Source organism: Salmo trutta, chromosome 10, assembly GCF_901001165.1.
Source record: "Salmo trutta chromosome 10, fSalTru1.1, whole genome shotgun sequence".
NCBI classification, from domain to species: domain Eukaryota; kingdom Metazoa; phylum Chordata; class Actinopteri; order Salmoniformes; family Salmonidae; genus Salmo; species Salmo trutta.
Genome location: NC_042966.1, coordinates 46,362,042 through 46,386,290, shown reverse-complemented (window position 1 = coordinate 46,386,290; position 24,249 = coordinate 46,362,042). Strand labels below are relative to the sequence as shown.

Sequence of the window (24,249 nt, the reverse complement as noted above, 5' to 3'; positions counted from 1 at the left end):
ATGATCTTTGTAAAACCAATTATTAGCCTAAGCAGGGGATGGAGGTACAGTACGTTCGGGAAGTATTCAGATCCCTTGATTTTTGCCACATTTTGTTATGTTTCAGCCTTATTCTAAAACAGATAAAATACAAATCCTCAGCAATCTACACACAATACCCCATAATGACAAAATGACATTTTTTGCAAATGTTTTAAAAACAAAAAACAGAAATCCCTTATTTACATAAGTATTCAGACCCTTTGCTATGAGACTTGAAATTGAGCTCAGGTGCATCCTGTTTCCATTGATCATCCTTGAGATGTTTCTACAACTTGATTGGAGTCCACCTGTGGTAAATTCATGAACATGATTTGGAAAGGCACACACCTGTCTATATAAGGTCCCACAGTTGACAGTGTATGTCAGAGCAAAAACAACGGTCTGAAGACATAATGTATTACAACAGTTTTTTTTATTTCACCTTTATTTAACCAGGTAGGTTAGTTGAGAACAAGTTCTCATTTACAACTGAGACCTGGCCAAGATAAAGCAAAGCAGTGTGGCACAAACAACAGAGTTACACATGGAGTAAAACAAACATACAGTCAATAATAACAGCTGAAGAAAATCTATATACAGTGAGTGCAAATGAGGTAAGAAAAGGGAGATAAGGTAATAAATAGGCCATAGTGGCGAAACAATTACAATATACCAATTAAACACAGGAATGGTAGATGTGCCGATGATGAATGTGTAAGTAGAGATACTGGGGTGCAAAGGAGCAAGATAAATAAATACAGTATGGGGATGAGGTAGGTAGATAGATGGGCTGTTTACAGATGGGCTATGTACAGCTGCAGTGATCTGTGAGCTGCTCTGACAGTTGGTGCTTAAAGTTAGTGAGGGAGATATGAATCTCCAGCTTCAGTGATTTTTGCATTTCGTTCCAGTCATTGGAAACAGAGAACTGGAAGGAGAGACGGCCAAATGAGGAATTGGCTTTGGGGGTGACTAGAGAGATATACCTGCTGGAGCGCGTGCTACGGGTGGGTGCTGCTATGGTGACCAGTGAGCTGAGATAAGGCGGGGCTTTACCTAGCAGAGACTTATAGATGACCTGGAGCCAGTGGGTTTGGCGACGAGAATGAAGCGAGGGCCAACCAACAAGAGCGTACAGGTCGCAATGGTGGGTAGTATATGGGGCTTTGGTGACAAAACGGATGGCACTGTGATAGACTGCACCCAGTTTGTTGAGTAGAGTGTTGGAGGCTATTTTATAAATGACATCACCGAAGTCGAGGATCGGTGAGATGGTCAGTTTTACGAGGGTATGTTTGGCAGCATGAGTGAAGGATGCTTTGTTGTGAAATAGGAAGCCGATTCTAGATTTAATTTTGGATTGGAGATGTTTAATGTGAGTCTGGAAGGAGAGTTCAGTCTAACCAGACACCTAGGTATTTGTAGTTGTCCACATATTCTAAGTCAGAACCGTCCAGAGTAGTGATGCTGGACGGGCGGGCAGGTGCAGGCAGCGATCGGTTGAATAGCATGCATTTAGTTTTACTTGCATTTAAGAGCAGTTGGAGGCCACGGAAGGAGAGTTGTGTGGCATTGAAGCTTATCTGGAGGTTAGTTAACACCGTGTCCAAAGAAGGGCCAGAAGTATACAGAATGGTGTCGTCTGCGTAGAGGTGGATCAGAGAATCACCAGCAGCAAGATCGACATCCTTGATGTACAAAGAGAAAAGAGTTGGCCTGAGAATTGAACCCTGAGGCACACCCATAGAGACTGCCAGAGGTCCGGAAAACAGGCCCTCCGATTTGACACACTGAACTCTATCAGAGAAGTAGTTGGTGAGCCAGGCGAGGCAGTTATTTGAGAAACCAAGGCTAACGAGTCTGCCGATAAGAATGTGGTGATTGACAGAGTCGAAGGCCTTGGCCAGGTCGATGAAGACGGCTGCACAGTACTGTCTTTTAACGATGACAGTTATGATATCGTTTAGGACCTTGAGCGTGGCTGAGGTGCACCCATGACCAGCTCTGAAACCAGATTGCATAGCGGAGAAGGTACGGTGGGATTCGATGAGGGTCAGGGTGTAAACTATAACACTACAGGGTAGGGTCAGGGTGAAAACTATAACACTACAGGGTAGGGTGAAAACTATAACACTACAGGGTAGGGTGAAAACTATAACACCACAGGGTAGGGTGAAAACTATAACACTACAGGGTAGGGTCAGGGTGAAAACTATAACACCACAGGGTAGGGTGAAAACTATAACACTACAGGGTAGGGTGAAAACTATAACACTACAGGGTAGGGAGTAAACTATAACACTACAGGGTAGGGTGTCAAACTATAACACTACAGGGTAGGGTCAGGGTGAAAACTATAACACTACAGGGTAGGGTTAAAACTATAACACTACAGGGTAGGGTCAGGGTATAAACTATAACACTACAGGGTAGGGTGAAAACTATAACACTACAGGGTAGGGTGAAAACTATAACACTACAGGGTAGGGTGAAAACTATAACACTACAGGGTAGGGTGTAAACTATAACACTACAGGGTAGGGTGAAAACTATAACACTACAGGGTAGGGTCAGGGTGAAAACTATAACACTACAGGGTAGGGTGAAAACTAAAACACTACAGGGTAGGGTGTAAACTAACAACACAGGGTAGGGTGTAAACTATAACACTACAGGGTAGGGTCAGGGTGAAAACTAAAACACTACAGGGTAGGGTCAGGGTGAAAACTATAACACTACAGGGTAGGGTCAGGGTGAAAACTAACAACACAGGGTAGGGTGAAAACTATAACACTACAGGGTAGGGTGAGGGTGTAAACTATAACACTACAGGGTAGGGTGTAAACTATAACACTACAGGGTAGGGTCAGGGTGAAAACTATAACACTACAGGGTAGGGTGAAAACTATAACACTACAGGGTAGGGAGTAAACTATAACACTACAGGGTAGGGTCAGGGTGTAAACTATAACACTACAGGGTAGGGTGAAAACTATAACACTACAGGGTAGGGTCAGGGTATAAACTATAACACTACAGGGTAGGGTCAGGGTGTAAACTATAACACTACAGGGTAGGGTGTAAACTATAACACTACAGGGTAGGGTGTCAACTATAACACTACAGGGTAGGGTGAGGGTGAAAACTATACCACTACAGGGTAGGGTAGGGGAATAAACTAAAACACTACAGGGTAGAGTCAGGGTGTAAACTATAACACTACAGGGTAGGGTGAGGGTGAAAACTATAACACTACAGGGTAGGGTGAAAACTAAAACACTACAGGGTAGGGTGAAAACTATAACACTACAGGGTAGGGTCAGGGTGAAAACTATAACACTACAGGGTAGGGTCAGGGTGAAAACTATAACACTACAGGGTAGGGTGAAAACTATAACACCACAGGGTAGGGTGAGGGTGAAAACTATAACACCACAGGGTAGGGTGAAAACTATAACAGTACAGGGTAGGGTGAGGGTGAAAACTATAACACCACAGGGTAGGGTGAAAACTATAACAGTACAGGGTAGGGTGAGGGTGAAAACTATAACACCACAGGGTAGGGTGAAAACTAAAACACTACAGGGTAGGGTCAGGGTGAAAACTATAACACTACAGGGTAGGGTGTAAACTATAACACCACAGGGTAGGGTGAAAACTAAAACACTACAGGGTAGGGTCAGGGTGAAAACTAAGCATCCCTGTGGAACGCTTTGGACATCTTGAGTCCATGACAAATTGAGGCTGTTCTGAAGGCTAAAGGTTTTCCTATCGTTTTGTACTGTGTATAATCTTCTCTCCCAGGCTCTTAGTGCTCGTCTGTCCCCCAACGGATGGTGAAGGGCCTCTGTTACATCTGCTCAATAAGACCACTGTACTGGACTAGTAATGCCAAGAAACTGAAATCTGACACTCTTGGATGCAGCAACAGAAAATATGATGGACCATCTCTGAGCCGTATGGTGCTGTGCGCAGTAAGCCAGGTATAACATGGACGTCTCATCTTAGGACAACACCTGTTCAAACGGTGCACTGACTAGTACCAGGCCATAGTGGTGGGTTGGGGTTAGAGGTCAGGGGACAGAGGGTCCCGTGCCGCTCAGTTGGTAGAGCATGGCGCTTGAAACGCCAAGGTTGTGGGTTCAATTCCCACGGGGGACGAGTACGAAGAAGTACATTAATGTACGTTCTGGATAAGAACATCTACTAAACGACTAATGTAATGTAATGTAATGTAATGTAAGGTAAGGTAAAGTAACTCACCCTTGCATTGATTAGTGACCAGGTCATGGTGGTGGTGTCCAGCTTGTGGATGTCATTGGAGAAGCAGTCAGCCTGGAACAGAAAAGGAGGAGAGACGACAGGAGAATGTCATGGTAACATCATACAGAGCAAACAGAAGTGAGAGAGCTACTGTTGGTAGCTCATTCACTGCCATGTTGTGCAGAGAGAACAGAGATGTGCAGAGAGAACAGAGATGTGCAGAGAGAACAGAGATATGCAGAGAGAACAGAGATGTGCAGAGAGAACAGAGATGTGCAGAGAGAACAGAGATATGCAGAGAGAACAGAGATGAACAGAGATATGCAGAGAGAACAGAGATATACAGAGAGAACAGAGATATGCAGAGAGAACAGAGATATGCAGAGAGAACAGAGATATGCAGAGAGAACAGAGATATGCAGAGAGAACAGAGATATGCAGAGAGAACAGAGATATGCAGAGAGAACAGAGATATACAGAGAGAACAGAGATATACAGAGAGAACAGAGATATGCAGAGAGAACAGAGATATGCAGAGAGAACAGATGTACAGAGACGTACAGAGAACAGAGATGTGCAGAGAGAACAGCATTAACCATCACTCATTAACCATCACTCATTCACCATCACTCATTCACCATCACTCATTTACCATCACTCATTCACCATCATTCATTAACCATCACTCATTAACCATCACTCATTTACCATCACTCATTCACATCACTCATTCACCTTCACCATCACTCATTAACCATCACGCATTAACCATCACGCATTAACCATCACGCATTAACCATCGCTCATTAACCATCGCTCATTCACCATCGCTCATTCACCATCACTCAGTCACCATCACTCAGTCACCATCACTCAGTCACCATCACTCAGTCACCATCACTCAGTCACCATCACTCAGTCACCATCACTCATTCACCATCACTCATTCACATCACGCATTAACCATCACTCATTCACCATCACTCATTCACATCACGCATTAACCATCACTCATTCACCATCACTCATTCACCATCACTCATTCACCATCACTCATTCACCATCACTCATTCACCATCACTCATTAACCATCACTCATTAACCATCACTCATTAACCATCACTCATTAACCATCATTCATTAACCATCACTCATTAACCATCACTCATTAACCATCATTCATTAACCATCATTCATTAACCATCATTCATTAACCATCATTCATTAACCATCATTCATTAACCATCATTCATTCACGTCACTTTAATCAAATATTAGTTTTATTTGATGACTATCATTAAATTCCAAGTCATCATCTCATCACTATAGAGCTGCTGCTGTCTGACAAAATCACTATTTTAGTAGTTCTTCAACGTAAATAAGACATTGTTTGTATTCAGCAGTCATAAAAGTTTCAAGATCAACTGCTTTCTATCTCTCTCAATCGCGTTGGCACTTCTCTCATGCCCCGTTCACATCGTGACGTATATTAGTGCTGAGCGATTAACCGAAATGTTGGTTAATTTTCGGTTTTAAAATAACTTACTGATCGACGTCTGTTGAATTATTTGAATTCCATTTCGTAGTTTTTTTTCTGTGAGTTCGATGTGCAGTTTCTGTAGAGAAAAATCAGATCAAGGCTGAACTGTGCGATGTAGTAGGGAGTTGTAGTTTCTCTAGAGATAAATCAGATCAAGCCTGAACTGTGCGATGTAGTAGGGAGTTGTAGTTTCCAACAGGTCAATATAACATGCCCTGTAAACGGGGCATGATTCTTGCTCCGCACAGACTGGACATGTTTAAGCGGGCGGCAATGGATCATGGTCATTGTAGTTAATTACCACGTTTTCTGAGCTAAACTACAGGATGTAGGATATTGGCCTGATGAAAACTACAACTTCCTACTACATCGCACAGTTCAGCCTTGATCTGATTTATCGCTACAGAAACTGCACATCGAGCTCACAGGAAAAAAAACTACATGAAATGGAATTCAAATAATTTAACTGACGTCGTTCAATTAGTTGTTTAAAAAAGTAAAAATAACCCAAATGTTGGTTAATTGCTCAACACTAATACCAGCTGCTCGTACCCTCAAAAGATGTACCTGGCCTTTCCCAGGACAAAGGGGTCAGGGTTAGAGGTCAGGACTCACCAGCTGCTCGTATCCTCCAAAGATGTACATGGCCTTCCCCAGGATGCAGGCTGAGTGGCCATCCCTCGCCCCCGGAACTGTCCCAGAAATCTTAGGGGTGAACCACCGGTGGTTGTCTAAAGTTCAAAACAGACATGTTGACCTCACACAGAGAAACACATCATCACAGACAGACACAGACACACACAAAGAAACACATCATCACAGACACACACAGACACACACAAAGAAACACATCATCACAGACACACAGAAACACAGAGAAACACATCATCACAGACACACACACACACAAAGAAACACATCATCACAGACAGACACGTTAACCTCACACAGAGAAACACATCATCACAGACACACAGAGAAACACATCATCACAGACACACACAGACACACACAGAGAAACACATCATCACAGACACACAGAGACACACATCATCACAGACACACACAGACACACAGAGAAACACATCATCACAGACACACAGAGAAACACATCATCACAGACACACACAGACACACAGAGAAACACATCATCACAGACACACAGAGAAACACATCATCACAGACACACACAGACACACAGAGAAACACATCATCACAGACACACACAGAGAAACACATCATCACAGACACACACAGAGAAACACATCATCACAGACACACACAGAGAAACACATCATCACAGACACACAGAGAAACACATCATCACAGACACATACAGACACACAGAGAGAAACACATCATCACAGACACACACAGAGAAACACATCATCACAGACACACACAGACACACAGAGAGAAACACATCATCACAGACACACACAGAGAAACACATCATCACAGACACACACAGAGAAACACATCATCACAGACACACACAGAGAAACACATCATCACAGACACACAGAGAAACACATCATCACAGACACATACAGACACACAGAGAGAAACACATCATCACAGACACACACAGAGAAACACATCATCACAGACACACAGAGAAACACATCATCACAGACACATACAGACACACAGAGAGAAACACATCATCACAGACACACACAGAGAAACACATAATCACAGACACACACAGAGAAACACATCATCACAGACACACACAGAGAAACACATCATCACAGACACACACAGACAGATGTTGGAGGTCCACTGGAAACTAGACTGCTTTATTCTTCATAAAATGCATCTTCACTTACAAAACAAACTGACCCAAAGTGAAGCCTTCTAGAACAATGATAAGGCCTGTTTGGTACATCTGGTGTAGCCTTCTAGAACAATGATAAGGCCTGTTTGGTACATCTGGTGTAGCCTTCTAGAACAATGATAAGGCCTGTTTGGTACATCTGGTGTAGCCTTCTAGAACAATGATAAGGCCTGTTTGGTACATCAGTTGTAGCCTGCTAGAACAATGATAAGGCCTGTAAAAAGGTTAATAGGGTCTGCCATTTGGCTGAGTTCACTACTCCAGGTGTGTACATGCTGGTGTTCCTTGTTATAAAGAATGTTCTAAATAATAATTGGTTTTATCTGATTGTACATTTAGGATTCTGACAGTTCGACAGCCAAAAGGCATAGCTTAAGGATAAAAGGCCTATTCGTTTTAAGACTAAGTCAATGTTCATTCAAGTGTTATAAAATGTTATAAGCTAAATAACACTGTTTTATCTGATTGTTGTTGACTTCTATAAATGCACAGTATGTAAGCTATTCAAAATAAAGTTGTTTGCGTGAGAACTCCGACATAGACTCTTCATTTGTAATTTGATTTTTTGTTTCTGCTTATTGAAAGTGCTGGTGCAGGACCTTATGCCCGATTGCCCAATTTCAAGGACATTAATAAACATTTAAAAATAAACCCTGAAGTATGTGTGGTGCCTCAACTCATCTCCCTTCGGTCTCTCGGTGGACCCACTCTCCCCAAGTAGAACCTCACCAGCCACAACACTTTCATTTACAGGGTAATAAAAACTGACCAGAAGTTTTTTGTTCGTTTCTTTGCGTTGTTTGTAACATATTGTTTTGTAACTTATTTTGTACATAATGTTGCTGCTACCATCTCTTATGACCGAAAATAACTTTTGGACATCAGAACTGCGATTACTCACCACGGACTGGCAAAATCCTTTATTTCCTTTAAAAAGTCCGACGTGAATGATATACTGCTTCCCAGGAACAGGCCCAGATCCCCGTCAATTGCGTGAAGAGAAGGCGGAGAAAAGGGGTCCAAGTGCGGGGTGCCTTCTGAGAATTCGTAGGCGATTGAATAAACCTCCACTTCCTTCCATTCTGCTGGCTAACGTGCCAAACTTTGGAGAATAAAATCAATGACCTACGCAGAAGATTAAACTACCAACAGAACATTCAAATGTGTAACATCTTATGTTTCACGGAGTCGTGGCTGAACGACGACATTATCAACATACAGCTGGCTGGTTATACGCTGTATCGGCAGGACGGAACAGCGGCAAAAATTAAAGCAGGGAGCACCAGTGACTGGATCAATAAAAAAAGTTGTCAGATGAAGCAGATGCTAAGCCACAGGACTGTTTTGCTAGCACAGACTGGAATATGTTCCGGGATTCTTCAGATGGCATTGAGGAGTACACCACATCAGTCATTGGCTTCAGCAATAAGTGCATTGATGACGTCGTCCCCACAGTGACCGTAAGAACATACCAACCAGAAGCCATAGATTACAGGCAACATCCGCACTGAGCTAAAGACTAGATCTGCCACTTTCAAGGAGCGGGACTATAAACAGGAAGCTTATAAGAAATCCCGCTATGCCCTCCGACGAACCATCAAACGGGCAAAGCGGCAATACAAGACTAAGATCGAATCGTACTACACCGGCAGGGGTTGTGGCAGGGGTTGCAAACTATTACAGAATAAAAAGGGTAGCACAGCTGAGAGCTGCCCAGTGACACGAGTTTACCAGACGAGCTAAATTACTTCTACGCTCGCTTCGAGGCAAACAACACTGAAACATGCATGAGAGCACCTGCTGTTCCGGAAGACTGTGTGATCACTCTCTCCGCAGCTGATGTGAGTAAGACCTTTAAACAGGTCAGCATTCACAAGGCCGCAGGGCCAGACGGATTACCAGGACGTGTACTCAGAGCATGCACTGACCAACTGGCAAGTGTCTTCACTGACATTGTAATACCAACATGTTTTAAGCAGACCACCATAGTCCCTGTGCCCAAGAACACTAAGGTAACCTGCCTAAATGACTACCGACCAGTAGCACTCAAGTCTGTAGCCATAAAGTGCTTTGAAAGGCTGGTCATGGCTCACATCAACTCCATTATGCCATTAACACTAGACCCACTCCAATTTGCATACCGCCCCAACAGATCCACAGATGATGCAATCTCTATTGCACTTCACACTGCCCTTTCACACCTGGACAAAAGGAACACCTATGTGAGAATGCTATTCATTGACTACAGCTCATCGTTCAACACCATAGTGCCCTCAAAGAGCATCAATAAGCTAAGGACCCTGGGAATAAACACCTCCCTCTGCAAGTGGATCCTGGACTTCCTGACGAGCGCCCCCAGGTGGTAAGGGTTGGTAACAACACATCCGCCACGCTGATCCTCAACACAGGGGCCCCCACAGGGTTGCGTGCTCAGTCCCTTCCTGCACTCCCTGTTCACATATGACTGCACGGCCAGGCACAACTTTAACACCATCATTAAGTTTGCAGATGACACAACAGTGGTAGGCCTGATCACCGACAACGATGAGACAGCCTATAGGGAGGAGGTCAGAAACCTGGCCGTGTGGTGCCAGGACAACAACCTCTCCCTCAACGTGATCAAGACAAAGGAGATGATTGTGGACTACAGGAAAAGGAGGACCGAGCGCGTCCCCATTCTCATCGACGGGGCTGTAGTGGAGCAGGTTGAGAGCTTCAAGTTCCTTGCCGTTCACATCACCAACAAACTATCATGGTCCAAACACACCAAGACAGTCGTGAAGAGGGCACGACAAAACCTACTCCCCCTCAGGAGATTGAAAAGATTTGGCATGGGTCCTCAGATCCTCAAAAGGTTTTACAGCTGCACCACAGAAAGCATCCTGACTGGTTGCATCACTGTCTGGTATGGCAACTGCTCGGCCTCCGACTGCAAGCCACTACAGAGGGTAGTGCGTACAGCCCAGTACATCACCGGGGCCAAGCTTCCTGCCATCCAGGACCTCTACACCAGGCGATGTCAGTTCCTTGCCGTTCACATCACCTAAAAATTGTCAGACTTCAGCCACCCCAGTCATAGACTGTTCTCTCTGCTACCTCACGGCAAGCGGTACCGGAGCACCAAGTCTAGGTCCAAGAGGCTTCTAAACAGCTTCTGCCCCCAAGCCATAAGACTCCTGAACATCTAATTAAATGGCTACCCAGACTATTTGCATTGTCCTCCCCGCTGTTTTATACTGCTGCTACTCTCTGTTGTTATCTATGCATAGTCACTTTAATAACTCTACCTACATGTACATAATACCTCAACTAACCAGTGCCCCCGCACAATGAATCTTTACCCTGTATATAGACTCGCTATTGTTATTTTACTGCTGCTCTTTAATTACTTTTTACTTCTATTTCTTTTTTTGTTAGTCATATTTTTTTTTAACTGCATTGTTGGTTAAGGGCTCGTAAGTAAGCATTTCATTGTAAGGTCTACACCTGTTGTATTCGGCGTATGCAACTAATACATTTTGATTTGATGAATACAATAACTACGTATTCATACCATGACTCTCCCATCCCATGGAATGTCCACCGCCCTCATGTGACATGTCCGCTAAAATGTTATCTGGTTCTTCGATGATAGACGGGAGAGACAAGGTTAACTGAGTTTATACAAGTAAAGACCATCAAAATACATGTAATGTTCACAGGCTTCATGTTGGGGTAAAAAAGCATATGGTTATCAAAGACTTAGAGATTGTCAGTAGATGTGGTTTTCCTGCCAGAGTTACATTTAAAGAGGAGCTGGGTTGGAGAGGCCTATGCTGCCACCTACTGTAGTAACAGCAGAGGTGTAGGCATCCTGATAAATAACAATACACCATGTTCTCTTATATCCAGCACATGGACCAAGAAGGATGTTTTCTAATGTTGAATTATACCATATATGGTGAAAAATTCACATCGATTTCATTGTATATCCCCCAAGGGGCAAATATGGTGTTGTTTTCTTGTATAGAATTTAAGCTATATTTGATGAAATCCAGGCAGGAACTATTATCTTAGGTGACCAAAATCATACAAAATCGATAAGATTGACAGACGTAGCAATAAAAAAGGGAAATTCAAGGAGCATCGAACGAGGATGAAAAATGTAATCTCTACAAATAATTTCCAGGACAACTGGAGATTACTATTCCCAACTACAAAAGACTACTCCTTTTTTCTCTCAAAGTAAGAAAAGCTATTCAAGACTTAACTACATTTTTTTCCCTAAAAAATGCTCAACAATTTACTGGGTTAAAAAAAATCATGATATTTTGATATCAGATCATTCTCCAGTATCATGCTTAATTACACCAACAGAAAATGCACTGAGTGACAGAATATGGAGAATAAACAGCACATTGTCAAGACCCGAAAATCCATTAAATATGCAACTAAAAAAAATAAAACCTTCACCATTACAAATGTAGACATGAGAGAAAAGAGAAAAGCCCCGATGTAATTTGGATGCTTTTAAGGCACGTGTCAAACTCATTCCATGGAGGGCCGAGTATCGGCGGGTTTTCACTCCTTCCTTGTACTTGATTAACGAAATAAAGGTCACTAATTAGTAAGGAACTCCCCTCACCTGGTTGTCTATGTCTTAACTGAAAGAAAGAAAAAAAATACCTACAAGACACTAGGATGAGTTTGACACCCCTGTTTTTAGGCGTACAATAGGGGAATGATAATTTCATACCCTGCAAAAGTTAAATATGAGTTTGAAATTAAAATGTAAGAAAAATCCATAAGCAGGAATAAACTTTTCACTGTTGAAGAGAGCCAACTACAGTTTACGCAAGTGACAACACACGTCACTAAATTCAGCACCTTCTAATTCCATGTATCAAACAGTTATTTCAGATATATTAAAATCAGGAACACCCTGCTGATAATATACCCATACATTTAATCAATTGCAATACAATAATAAAGCTGATAAACAATAGAATGGCAAAAGTCTTATCAGACTTGATAAATACCAATCAAACAGGGTTTATTAAAAATAGACACAAACAAATAGAAAAACATGATTCAGTATAATACACAAAAAAAAAAAGATTTATCAATAATGGCTGTTGCCGAAAAGGCCTTTTCTATTCAAAACTTTGGAAGCCTTCAACTTTCCTGCTGAAAAAATACATGTAATAAAAATATTATACAAATATCCTAACTCAAAAATAAGACAAGAAGTCCTCTCTCCCCCGTCCTGTTTGCACTGGCAACTGAACCAGGACCCAAAGGTAACAGGTGTCAGTATCGGTAAACATGAATATAAACTAAACTGATCTGCAGATGATCTCCTGACATACCTGACGAATAATAAAAACTCAATGCCCCCTTCGCTAAAAATATATTCAGAATCTCAGGAAAAATACAAAATAATGATCTACAACAATCCTTTAAGTGGACCGCAAAACATATCAAATAATGAGGATGTTTAATAAATAACAACAAATATATAAAGATGACTTGACCCATTACTGAACAATTAAAAGCGGATCGATTTCAAATGGAACAATTTTCCCATAAATCTTACAGGTAGAGTAAACCTATTCAGAATGGCACGGCTCCTAAAGTTTGTATATTTATTCTCGGTAAACCAATTACCCCACCGAAGACATTCTTTAAAAAAATATACTCGGCCATAATAGACTTTATATGTGACCACCACCTCGATTCGGCCTTATGTAGCAACATTTGAAATTGTGTTTTTTTTTTTTTACATTGGAGAAAAGTAGACCCTTTACTAGGAGTCCCGAAATTGAGCTCAGGTGCATCCTGTTTCCATTAATCATCCTAGACATATTTCTACAATTTGACTGGAATCCACCTGTGGTAAATTCAATTGATTGGACATGATTTGGAATGGCACACACCTGTCTATATAAGGTCCCACAGTCCGGTGTAGAGCATGGCGCTTAGAGCACCAGGGTTGTGGGTTCGATTCCCACAGGGGACCAGTACGAAAAAAGTATTCAAATGTATGCACTCACTACTGTAAGTCACTCTGGATAAGAGCGTCTGCTAAATGACTCAAATGTAAATGTTGACAGTGCATGTCAGAGCAAAAACCAAGCTATGAGGTCAAAGGAATTGGCCGTAGAGCTCCAAGACAGGATTGTGTTGAGGCACAGATCTGGGGAAGAGAACCAAAAAATGTCTGCATCATTCTTAAATTGAAGAAGTCAGAAGCAATCAGGGGGAGAAGGGCCTTGGTCAGGGAGGTGACCAAGAACCCAATGGTCACTTTGACAGAGCTCCTCTGGAGATGGGAGAACCTTCCAGAAGGACAACCATCTCTGCAACACTCCACCAATCAGGCCTTTATGGTAGAGTGGCCAGACGGAAGCCACTCCTCAGTAAAAGGCACATGACCGCCCCCTTGGAGTTTGCCAAAAGGCACCTAAAGGACTCTCAGACATTCTCTGGTCTGATGAAATCAAGATTGAATGAGTGGCCCGGACTTGAACCCTATCGAACTCTGGAGAGACCTGAAAATAGCTGTGCAGCAACGCTCCCCATCCAAAGTACTGAGTAAAAGGTCTGAATACTTATGTAAATGTGATAAGGTTTTTATTTTTTATACATTTGAAGAAAAAACAAACATTAAAACTGTTTTTGCTTTTTCATTATGGGGAATTGTGCGTAGATTGATGAGGGGTAAAACAATGTTTCAATACATTTTAGAATAAGGCCGTAACGTAACAAAATGTGTAAAAAGTAAAGGGGTCTGAATACTTTTCGAATGCACTGTATATCATACACTGCAGTTGAGGAACACTGGGAAAGTAATTCTGCTTTGAAAGTTAATAAACTTGTAACCCCACTTTGGAGAAATGGTCCTTGAATATTTTGGTACACCTACTGGAGAGCTCTTTGTCTAAACCCATTGGGCATCGTTCACACCCTCATAAGCCTTAGCCCCACCCATCTCTTTAAGGATTCACACTTGAGGCCATGTGCTAAACAGAATGAGCTCAACAATAAACCATAATCCCAAACCATACTACTAGCAATACAAACTGATTGTCATAGCTAGCCACCAGGCATGAATCTGCAGGTAGCTTACGCTAACCAACTAGGTTCAATGTTAGCCAGCTAGCTAACATTAGGCTACAACTAGCAATGCAAACAGATTTCTGGAAAACAAATAATATTGCTACACAGATCATACACGTAACATTAGCTTGTGAGCTAGCCAGCTAATGTTATCTAGCTAGCTAACAATATGCTTTAACACGCAATGAAAACTACTTTGACAAAATTAATAAAGTATAATATCTGAAAATGTAGCTAGACCCTTACCCATATACATGGAAGAACGCTTCTCCCTATCCGTTATGCCATTAGTTTGAAGATGCAAAGCAGAGACAAATGTTTTATACAACAGCCTTCTATGTTCTCTTTTCGGCTTCCTCCGCATTTACAATCATACTCTGCTTCCACCGGTCATTCCATTGACTTCACCTTATATAGACTAGAGGTCGACTAGATTTCAAGTTCTCATAACAATCGGTAATCTGCCTTTTTGGACGCTGATTACATTGCAATCGACGAGGAGACTGCGTGGCAGGCTGACCACCTGTTACGCGAGTGCAGCATCAAATGAACCTTGTAGCTGCAAAGTAATTACAATATACCAATTAAACACTGGAGTGAAATATGTGCAGAAGATGAATGTGCAAGTAGAGATACTGGGGTGCAAAGGAGCAAGATAAATAAATACAGTATGGGGATGAGGTAGTTGGGTGGGCTATTTACAGATGGGCTATGTATAGGTGCAGTGATCTGTGAGCTGCTCTGACAGCTGGTGCTTAAAGTTACTGAGGGAGATATGAGTCTCCAGCTTCAGTGATTTTTGCAATTCGTTCCAGTCATTGGCAGCAGAAAACTGGAAGGAAAGGCGGCCAAAGGAGGAATTGGCTTTGGGGGTGACCAGTGAGATATACCTGCTGGAGCGCGTGCCACGGGTGGGTGCTGCTATGATGACCAGTGAGCTGAGATACGGTGGGGCTTTACCTAGCAGAGACTTGTAGATAACCTGGAGCCAGTGGGTCTGGCGATGAGTATGAAGCGAGGGCCAGCCAACGAAAGTGTACAGGTTGCAGTGGTGGGTAGTATATGGGGCTTTGGTGACAAAACGGATGGCACTGTGATAGACTACATCCAATGTTTTGAGTAGAGTGTTGGACGCTATTTTGTAGATGACATCGCCGAAGTCGAGGATCGGTAGGACGGTCAGTTTTACGAGGGTATGTTTGGCAGCATGACTGAAGGTTGCTTTTTTACTAGCTAGCAATAGACTTCTCTTACAAAAAACAATCAATCTTCACATAATCACTAGTTAACTACACATGGTTGATGATATTACTAGGTTAACTAGCTTGTCCTGAGTTGCATATAATCAAAGCGGTGCCTGTTAATTTATCATCGAATCACAGCCTACTTCAACTTCGCCAAACGGGTGATGATTTAAAAAGCGCGTTCGCGAAAAAAAGCACAATCGTTGCACAAATGTACCTAACCATAAACATCAATGCCTTTCTTAAAATCAACACACAGAAGTATTTTTTTAAACCTGCATATTTAGTTAAAATAAATGCATGTTAGCAGGCAATATTAACCAGGGAAATTGTGTAACTTCTCTTGCGTTCAGTGCAAGCAGAGTCAGGGTATATGCAGCAGTTTGGGTCGCCTGGCTCGTTGCTAACTGTGTGAAGACCATTTCTTCCTAACAAAGACCGTAATTAATTTGCCAGAATTTTACATAATTATGACATAACATTGAAGGTTGTGCAATGTAACAGCATTATTTAGACTTAGGGATGCCACCCGTTAGATAAAATACGGAACGGTTCCGTATTTCACTGAAAGAATAAACGTTTTGTTTTTTAAATGATTGTTTCCGGATTTGACCATATTAATGACCTAAGGCTCGTATTTCTGTGTGTTCATTATATTATAATTAAGTATATGATTTGATATAGCAGTCTGACTGAGTGATGGTAGGCAGCAGCAGGCTCGTAATCATTCATTCAAACAGCACTTTACTGCTTTTGCCATCAGCTCTTAACAAGGCTTGAAGCACAGCGCTGTTTATGACTTCAAGCCTATCAACTCTCGAGATTAGGATGGCAATACTAAAGTGCCTATAAGAACATCTAACAGTCAAAGGTATATGAAATACTAACGGTATAGAGAGAAATAGTCCTATAATTCCTAGAATAACTTCAACCTAAAACTTCTTACCTGGGAATATTGAAGACTAACGTTAAAAGGAACCACCAGCTTTCATAAGGAACTTAAACCTTAGCTTATTTACATGGCACATACTGCACTTTTACTTTCTTCTCCAACACTGTGTTGTTGCATTATTTAAACCAAATAGAACATGTTTCATTATTTATTTAAGACTAAATTGATTTAATTTATGTATTATATTAAGTTAAAATAAGTGTTCATTCAGTCTTGTTTTAATTGTCATTATTACACATACACATATATATATATATATATATACACACACACACACACAAATCGGCCGATTAATCAGTATCGGCTTTTTTGGTCCTCCAATAATCGGTATCGGCATTGAAAAATCATATCGGTCGACCTCTAATATAGGCAGGTGTGTGCCTTTCCAAATCATGTCCAATCAATTGAATTTGCCACAGGTGGACTCCAATCAAGTTGTAGAAACATCTCAAGGATGATCAATGGAAACAGGATGCACCTGAGCTCAATTTCGAGTCTCTTAGCAAAGGGTCTGAATACTTATGCAAATATGGTATCTGTTTTTTATTTTTAATAAATTAGCAAATTTTTGGAAAAACCTGTTTTCGCTTTGTCATTATCAGGTATTGTGTGTAGACTGCTGAGGATTTCATCCATTTTAGAATAAGGCTGTAACTTAACAAAATAAGGAAAAAGTCGCAGAGTTTGAATACTTTCTGAATGCACTGTAAGTCTAGTTACCACATGTATTTAAGCCACTTGGCATGTTGCCTTTAACATGATGGCTATAGCAAACAGGGAATAGGCCACTTGGCATGGTGCCTTTAACATGACGGCTATAGCAAACAGGAAATAGGCCACTTGGCATGGTGCCTTTAACATGACGGCTATAGCAAACAGGGAATAGGCCACTTGGCATGGTGCCTTTAACATGACGGCTATAGCAAACAGGGAATAGGCCACTTGGCATGGTGCCTTTAACATGACGGCTATAGCAAACAGGGAATAGGCCACTTGGCATGGTGCCTTTAACATGACGGCTATAGCAAACAGGGAATAGGCCACTTGGCATGGTGCCTTTAACATGACGGCTATAGCAAACAGGGAATAGGCCACTTGGCATGGTGCCTTTAACATGACGGCTATAGCAAACAGGGAATAGGCCACTTGGCATGGTGCCTTTAACATGACGGCTATAGCAAACAGGAAATAGGCCACTTGGCATGGTGCCTTTAACATGACGGCTATAGCAAACAGGGAATAGGCCACTTGGCATGGTGCCTTTAACATGACGGCTATAGCAAACAGGGAATAGGCCACTTGGCATGGTGCCTTTAACATGATGGCTATAGCAAACAGGGAATAGGTCACTTGGCATGGTGCCTTTAACATGATGGCTATAGCAAACAGGGAATAGGCCACTTGGCATGGTGCCTTTAACATGATGGCTATAGCAAACAGGGAATAGGCCACTTGGCATGGTGCCTTTAACATGACGGCTACAGCAAACAGGGAATAGGCCACTTGGCATGGTGCCTTTAACATGATGGCTATAGCAAACAGGGAATAGGTCACTTGGCATGGTGCCTTTAACATGACGGCTACAGCAAACAGGGAATAGGCCACTTGGCATGGTGCCTTTAACATGATGGCTATAGCAAACAGGGAATAGGTCACTTGGCATGGTGCCTTTAACATGACGGCTATAGCAAACAGGGAATAGGCCACTTGGCATGTTGCCCAGCTGTGTGCTCACTGCGCTACACTGTTGTGTGCTGCCAGACGCCAGCGGTGCAGTCAAGTTCAAATATGTCAAACCATAATTTGTGACATCTCGATGTTGTCACCATCAACGATGGCTGATAGACGAAGCAATCGCTGAAGTGTACTTACTGATGTCAAAGGCATAGAGGACGTTGCAGGCCCCCTCCGTGTCGTTACGACCCCCCCATATGTAGATGGTATCCTCCAGCAGCACAGCTGTGTGACCGTAGCGCATGTAGGGGACGTCCCTGGCATGTTCCCGACCACCGGTTCTCACTGGAGGCAACTTCATCCACCGCAGAGAAACTAGAGAGAGGAGACCGAGACTAGTATTACTACAAAGAGACACTAGTATTACTACAGAGGACAGCGAAACACTAGTATTACTACAGAGAGATACTAGTATTACTACAGAGGACAGAGAGACACTAGTATTACTACAGAGAGATACTAGTATTACTACAGAGGACAGAGAGATACTGGTATTACTACAGAGAGATACTGGTATTACTACAGAGGACAGCGAAACACTAGTATTACTACAGAGAGATACTAGTATTACTACAGAGGACAGAGAGACACTAGTATTACTACAGAGAGACACTAGTATTACTACAGAGAGACACTAGTATTACTACAGAGGACAGCGAAACACTAGTATTACTACAGAGAGATACTAGTATTACTACAGAGGACAGAGAGACACTAGTATTACTACAGAGAGACACAAGCATTACTACAGAGAGATACTCGTATTACTACAGAGAGACACTAGTATTACTACAGAGAGATACTAGCATTACTACAGAGAGACACTAGTATTACTACAGAGGACAGAGAGACACTAGTATTACTACAGAGGACAGAGAGATACTAGTATTACTACAGAGAGATACTAGCATTACTACAGAGAGATACTAGTATTACTACAGAAGAGAGAGAGACACTAGTATTACTACAGAGAGATACTGGTATTACTACAGAGAGATACTCGTATTACTACAGAGAGACACTAGCATTACTACAGAGGACAGAGAGATACTAGTATTACTACAGAGAGACTAGTATTACTACAGAGAGATACTCGTATTACTACAGAGAGACACTAGCATTACTACAGAGGACAGAGAGATACTAGTATTACTACAGAGAGATACTCGTATTACTACAGAGAGACACTAGTATTACTACAGAGGACAGAGAGATACTAGCATTACTACAGAGAGACACTAGTATTACTACAGAGAGACACTAGTATTACTACAGAGAGATACTCGTATTACTACAGAGGACAGAGAGACACTAGTATTACTACAGAGAGACACTAGTATTACTACAGAGAGATACTGGTATTACTACAGAGGACAGAGAGACACTAGTATTACTACAGAGAGACACTAGTATTACTACAGAGACACTAGTATTACTACAGAGAGACACTAGCATTACTACAGAGAGACACTAGTATTACTACAGAGGACAGAGAGACACTAGTATTACTACAGAGAGACACTAGTATTACTGCAGAGAGACTAGTATTACTACAGAGACACTAGTATTACTACAGAGAGACACTAGTATTACTACAGAGAGACACTAGTATTACTACAGAGAGATACTAGTATTACTACAGAGGACAGAGAGACACTAGTATTACTACAGAGGACAGAGAGACACGAGTACTACTACAGAGAGATACTGGTATTACTACAGAGATACTAGTATTACTACAGAGATACTAGTATTACTACAGAGAGACTAGTATTACTACAGAGAGACACTAGCATTACTACAGAGAGACAGTAGTATTACTACAGAGACACACTAGTATTACTACAGAGGACAGAGAGACACTAGTATTACTACAGAGAGATACTCGTATTACTACAGAGAGATACTAGTATTACTACAGAGAGACACTAGTATTACTACAGAGAGACACTCGTATTACTACAGAGAGATACTAGTATTACTACAGAGGAGAGAGAGACACTCGTATTACTGCAGAGAGACACTAGTATTACTACAGAGAGACACTAGCATTACTACAGAGAGATACTAGCATTACTACAGAGAGACACTATTATTACTACAGAGAGACACTAGTATTACTACAGAGAGACTAGTATTACTATAGAGGACAGAGAGACACTCGTATTACTACAGAGAGACACTAGTATTACTACAGAGAGACACTAGTATTACTACAGAGAGACACTCGTATTACTACAGAGAGATACTAGTATTACTACAGAGGAGAGAGAGAGACACTCGTATTACTACAGAGAGACACTAGTATTACTACAGAGAGACACTAGCATTACTACAGAGAGATACTAGCATTACTACAGAGAGATACTAGCATTACTACAGAGAGACACTATTATTACTACAGAGAGACACTAGTATTACTACAGAGAGACTAGTATTACTACAGAGGACAGAGAAACACTAGCTTTACTACAGAGAGACACTAGTATTACTACAGAGAGACTAGTATTACTACAGAAAGACACTCGTATTACTACAGAAAGACACTCGTATTACTACAGAGAGACACTAGTATTACTACAGAGAGACACTAGTATTACTACAGAGAGACACTAGTATTACTACAGAGAGACACTCGTATTACTACAGAGAGACACTCGTATTACTACAGAGAGACACTCGTATTACTACAGAGAGACACTAGTATTACTACAGAGAGACTAGTATTACTATAGAGGACAGAGAGACACTAGTATTACTACAGAGAGACACTAGTATTACTACAGAGATACTAGTATTACTACAGAGAGACACTAGTATTACTACAGAGAGACACTCGTATTACTACAGAGAGACACTAGTATTACTACAGAGAGACACTAGTATTACTACAGAGAGACTAGTATTACTACAGAGAGACTAGTATTACTACAGAGAGACTAGTATTACTACAGAGATACTAGTATTACTACAGAGAGACACTAGTATTACTATAGAGGACAGAGAGACACTAGCATTACTACAGAGAGACACTATTATTACTACAGAGAGACACTAGTATTACTACAGAGGAGAGAGAGACACTCATATTACTACAGAGAGACACTAGTATTAATACAGAGAGACACTATTATTACTACAGAGAGACACTATTATTACTACAGAGAGAAACTAGTATTACTACAGAGGAGAGAGAGACACTAGCATTACTACAGAGACACTAGTATTACTACAGAGAGACACTAGTATTACTACAGAGGACAGAGAGACACTAGTATTACTACAGAGAGACACTAGTATTACTACAGAGAGACACTAGTATTACTACAGAGAGGCACTAGTATTACTACAGAGAGACACTAGTATTATTACAGAGAGATACTAGTATTACTACAGAGGACAGAAAGACACTAGTATTACTACAGAGAGATACTGGTATTACTACAGAGAGATACTGGTATTACTACAGAGAGACACTAGTATTACTACAGAGGGATACTGGTATTACTACAGAGAGACACTAGTATTACTACAGAGGACAGAGAGACAATAGTATTACTACAGAGGACAGAGAGACACTAGTATTACTACAGAGAGACACTAGTATTACTACAGAGAGACACTAGTATTACTACAGAGAGACACTAGTATTACTACAGAGAGACACTAGTATTACTACAGAGAGATACTAGTATTACTACAGAGGACAGAGACACTAGTATTACTACAGAGAGACACAAGTATTACTACAGAGAGACACTAGTATTACTACAGAGAGATACTAGTATTACTACAGAGGACAGAGAGACACTAGTATTACTACAGAGAGACACTAGTATTACTACAGAGAGACACTAGTATTACTACAGAGAGATACTAGTATTACTACAGAGAGACACTAGTATTACTACAGAGGACAGAGAGACACTAGTATTACTACAGAGAGACACTAGTATTACTACAGAGAGACACTAGTATTACTACAGAGAGATACTAGTATTACTACAGAGAGACACTAGTATTACTACAGAGGACAGAGAGACACTAGTATTACTACAGAGAGATACTAGTATTACTACAGAGAGATACTAGTATTACTACAGAGAGACACTAGTATTACTACAGAGAGATACTAGTATTACTACAGAGAGATACTGGTATTACTACAGAGGACAGAGAGACACTAGTATTACTACAGAGAGATACTAGTATTACTACAGAGAGATACTAGTGTTACTACATTTGGTCATTTATGAACATTTGAACATCTTGGCCATGTGCTGTTATAATCTCCACCCGGCACAGCCAGAAGAGGACTGGCCACCCCTCATAGCCTGGTTCCTCTCTAGGTTTCTTCCTAGGTTTTGGCCTTTCTAGGGAGTTTTTCCTAGCCACCGTGCTTCTACATCTGCATTGCTTGCTGTTTGGGGTTTTAGGCTGGGTTTCTGTACAGCACTTTGAGATATCAGCTGATGTAAGAAGGGCTTTATAAATACATTTGATTTGATTACTGTATTTAATCTATTGACCTTGGCTACACAATTTAATCTATTAAACAAAATCAAACAGGTATAGGACATACACACATTAACCTGACCTGAGTTTTAGTGATTTAGGGAGACAAATCAAACAGGTAAAGGACATACACACATTAACCTGACCTGAGTTTTAGTGATTTAGGGAGACAAATCAAACAGGTAAAGGGAAAACTCTGGTCAGGATAACGTGTGTTAGTGATTTAGGCCTAGAGAAGACAGTAATATCAGAAAGAATATATGAAGATGAACTGGTTTCTATATAGTTTCCTGAACTACTTCCTTCATAGTACCATTTCCATCAACCCACCTGTGTTGAAGACGTCTACCTGTGTTGAAGACGTCTACCTGTGTTGAAGACGTCTACCTGTGTTGAAGACGTCTACCTGTGTTGAAGACGTCTACCTGTGTTGAAGACGTCTACCTGTGTTGAAGACGTCTACCTGTGTTGAAGACATCTACCTGTGTTGAAGACATCTACCTGTGTTGAAGACATCTACCTGTGCCAGAGTATCCTGGTCCTCCTCAGTCCCCATACACACATTATCCACAGGTGTACTGATGTAGCCCTAGACAGTCATAGCAGTACTTTAGAAAGTCTATAACAGTAACCTACCTGTGTTGAAGATGTGTACATCTATCTGTCTCAGCGTCTCGTAGTCCTCTCCAGAGCAGTACCCTCCGAAGGAGAACACCTTGTGTCCCACGGAGACGGCAGCATGGTTCACCCTCCGCGGCCCTCCTTCCAGGTGGGTCGTCCAGCGTAACATCCCACACTAACAGCGTTCCGCTAGCAGCTAGACCTCCAATAGCACCGCTCCTCGCCTGTCCTCCTCTCGGCTCCCTGGCAGCCTGTCACCCTGTACTAGTCCATTACCCTCTCTTCTGCTGTCACTCCATCCACCCTCAAACAGACCTGGGGAAAGAAAGAAACACAAAGACAGAGGTCAGAGTAGTAGGAGAGATCAGACAGAGAGATCAGACTATTAGGAGAGATCAGACCGAGAGAGGTCAGAGTAGCA

General features: G+C 41.6%; 1 protein-coding gene and 1 non-coding gene across 2 annotated transcripts in view; one reads left to right on the top strand and one right to left on the bottom strand.

Annotated features, from left to right (window-relative positions):
* Positions 1–24,249, bottom strand: part of LOC115201779 (kelch domain-containing protein 3) — a 79,902-nt gene that overhangs the window by 42,354 nt on the left and 13,299 nt on the right. Inside the window, exons 2-5 of the mRNA XM_029765668.1 lie at positions 23,844–24,143; positions 18,831–19,007; positions 6,440–6,555; positions 4,285–4,356 (exon numbers count right to left, since the gene is read on the bottom strand). Coding sequence (XP_029621528.1) covers positions 4,285–4,356; positions 6,440–6,555; positions 18,831–19,007; positions 23,844–23,997 — 519 coding nt within the window. The 5' untranslated portion in view covers positions 23,998–24,143. The remainder of the gene's footprint in view (positions 1–4,284; positions 4,357–6,439; positions 6,556–18,830; positions 19,008–23,843; positions 24,144–24,249) is intronic.
* Positions 4,108–4,182, top strand: trnas-uga (transfer RNA serine (anticodon UGA)). Its single transcript has one exon. It is a non-coding gene; the product is annotated as a tRNA-Ser (tRNA).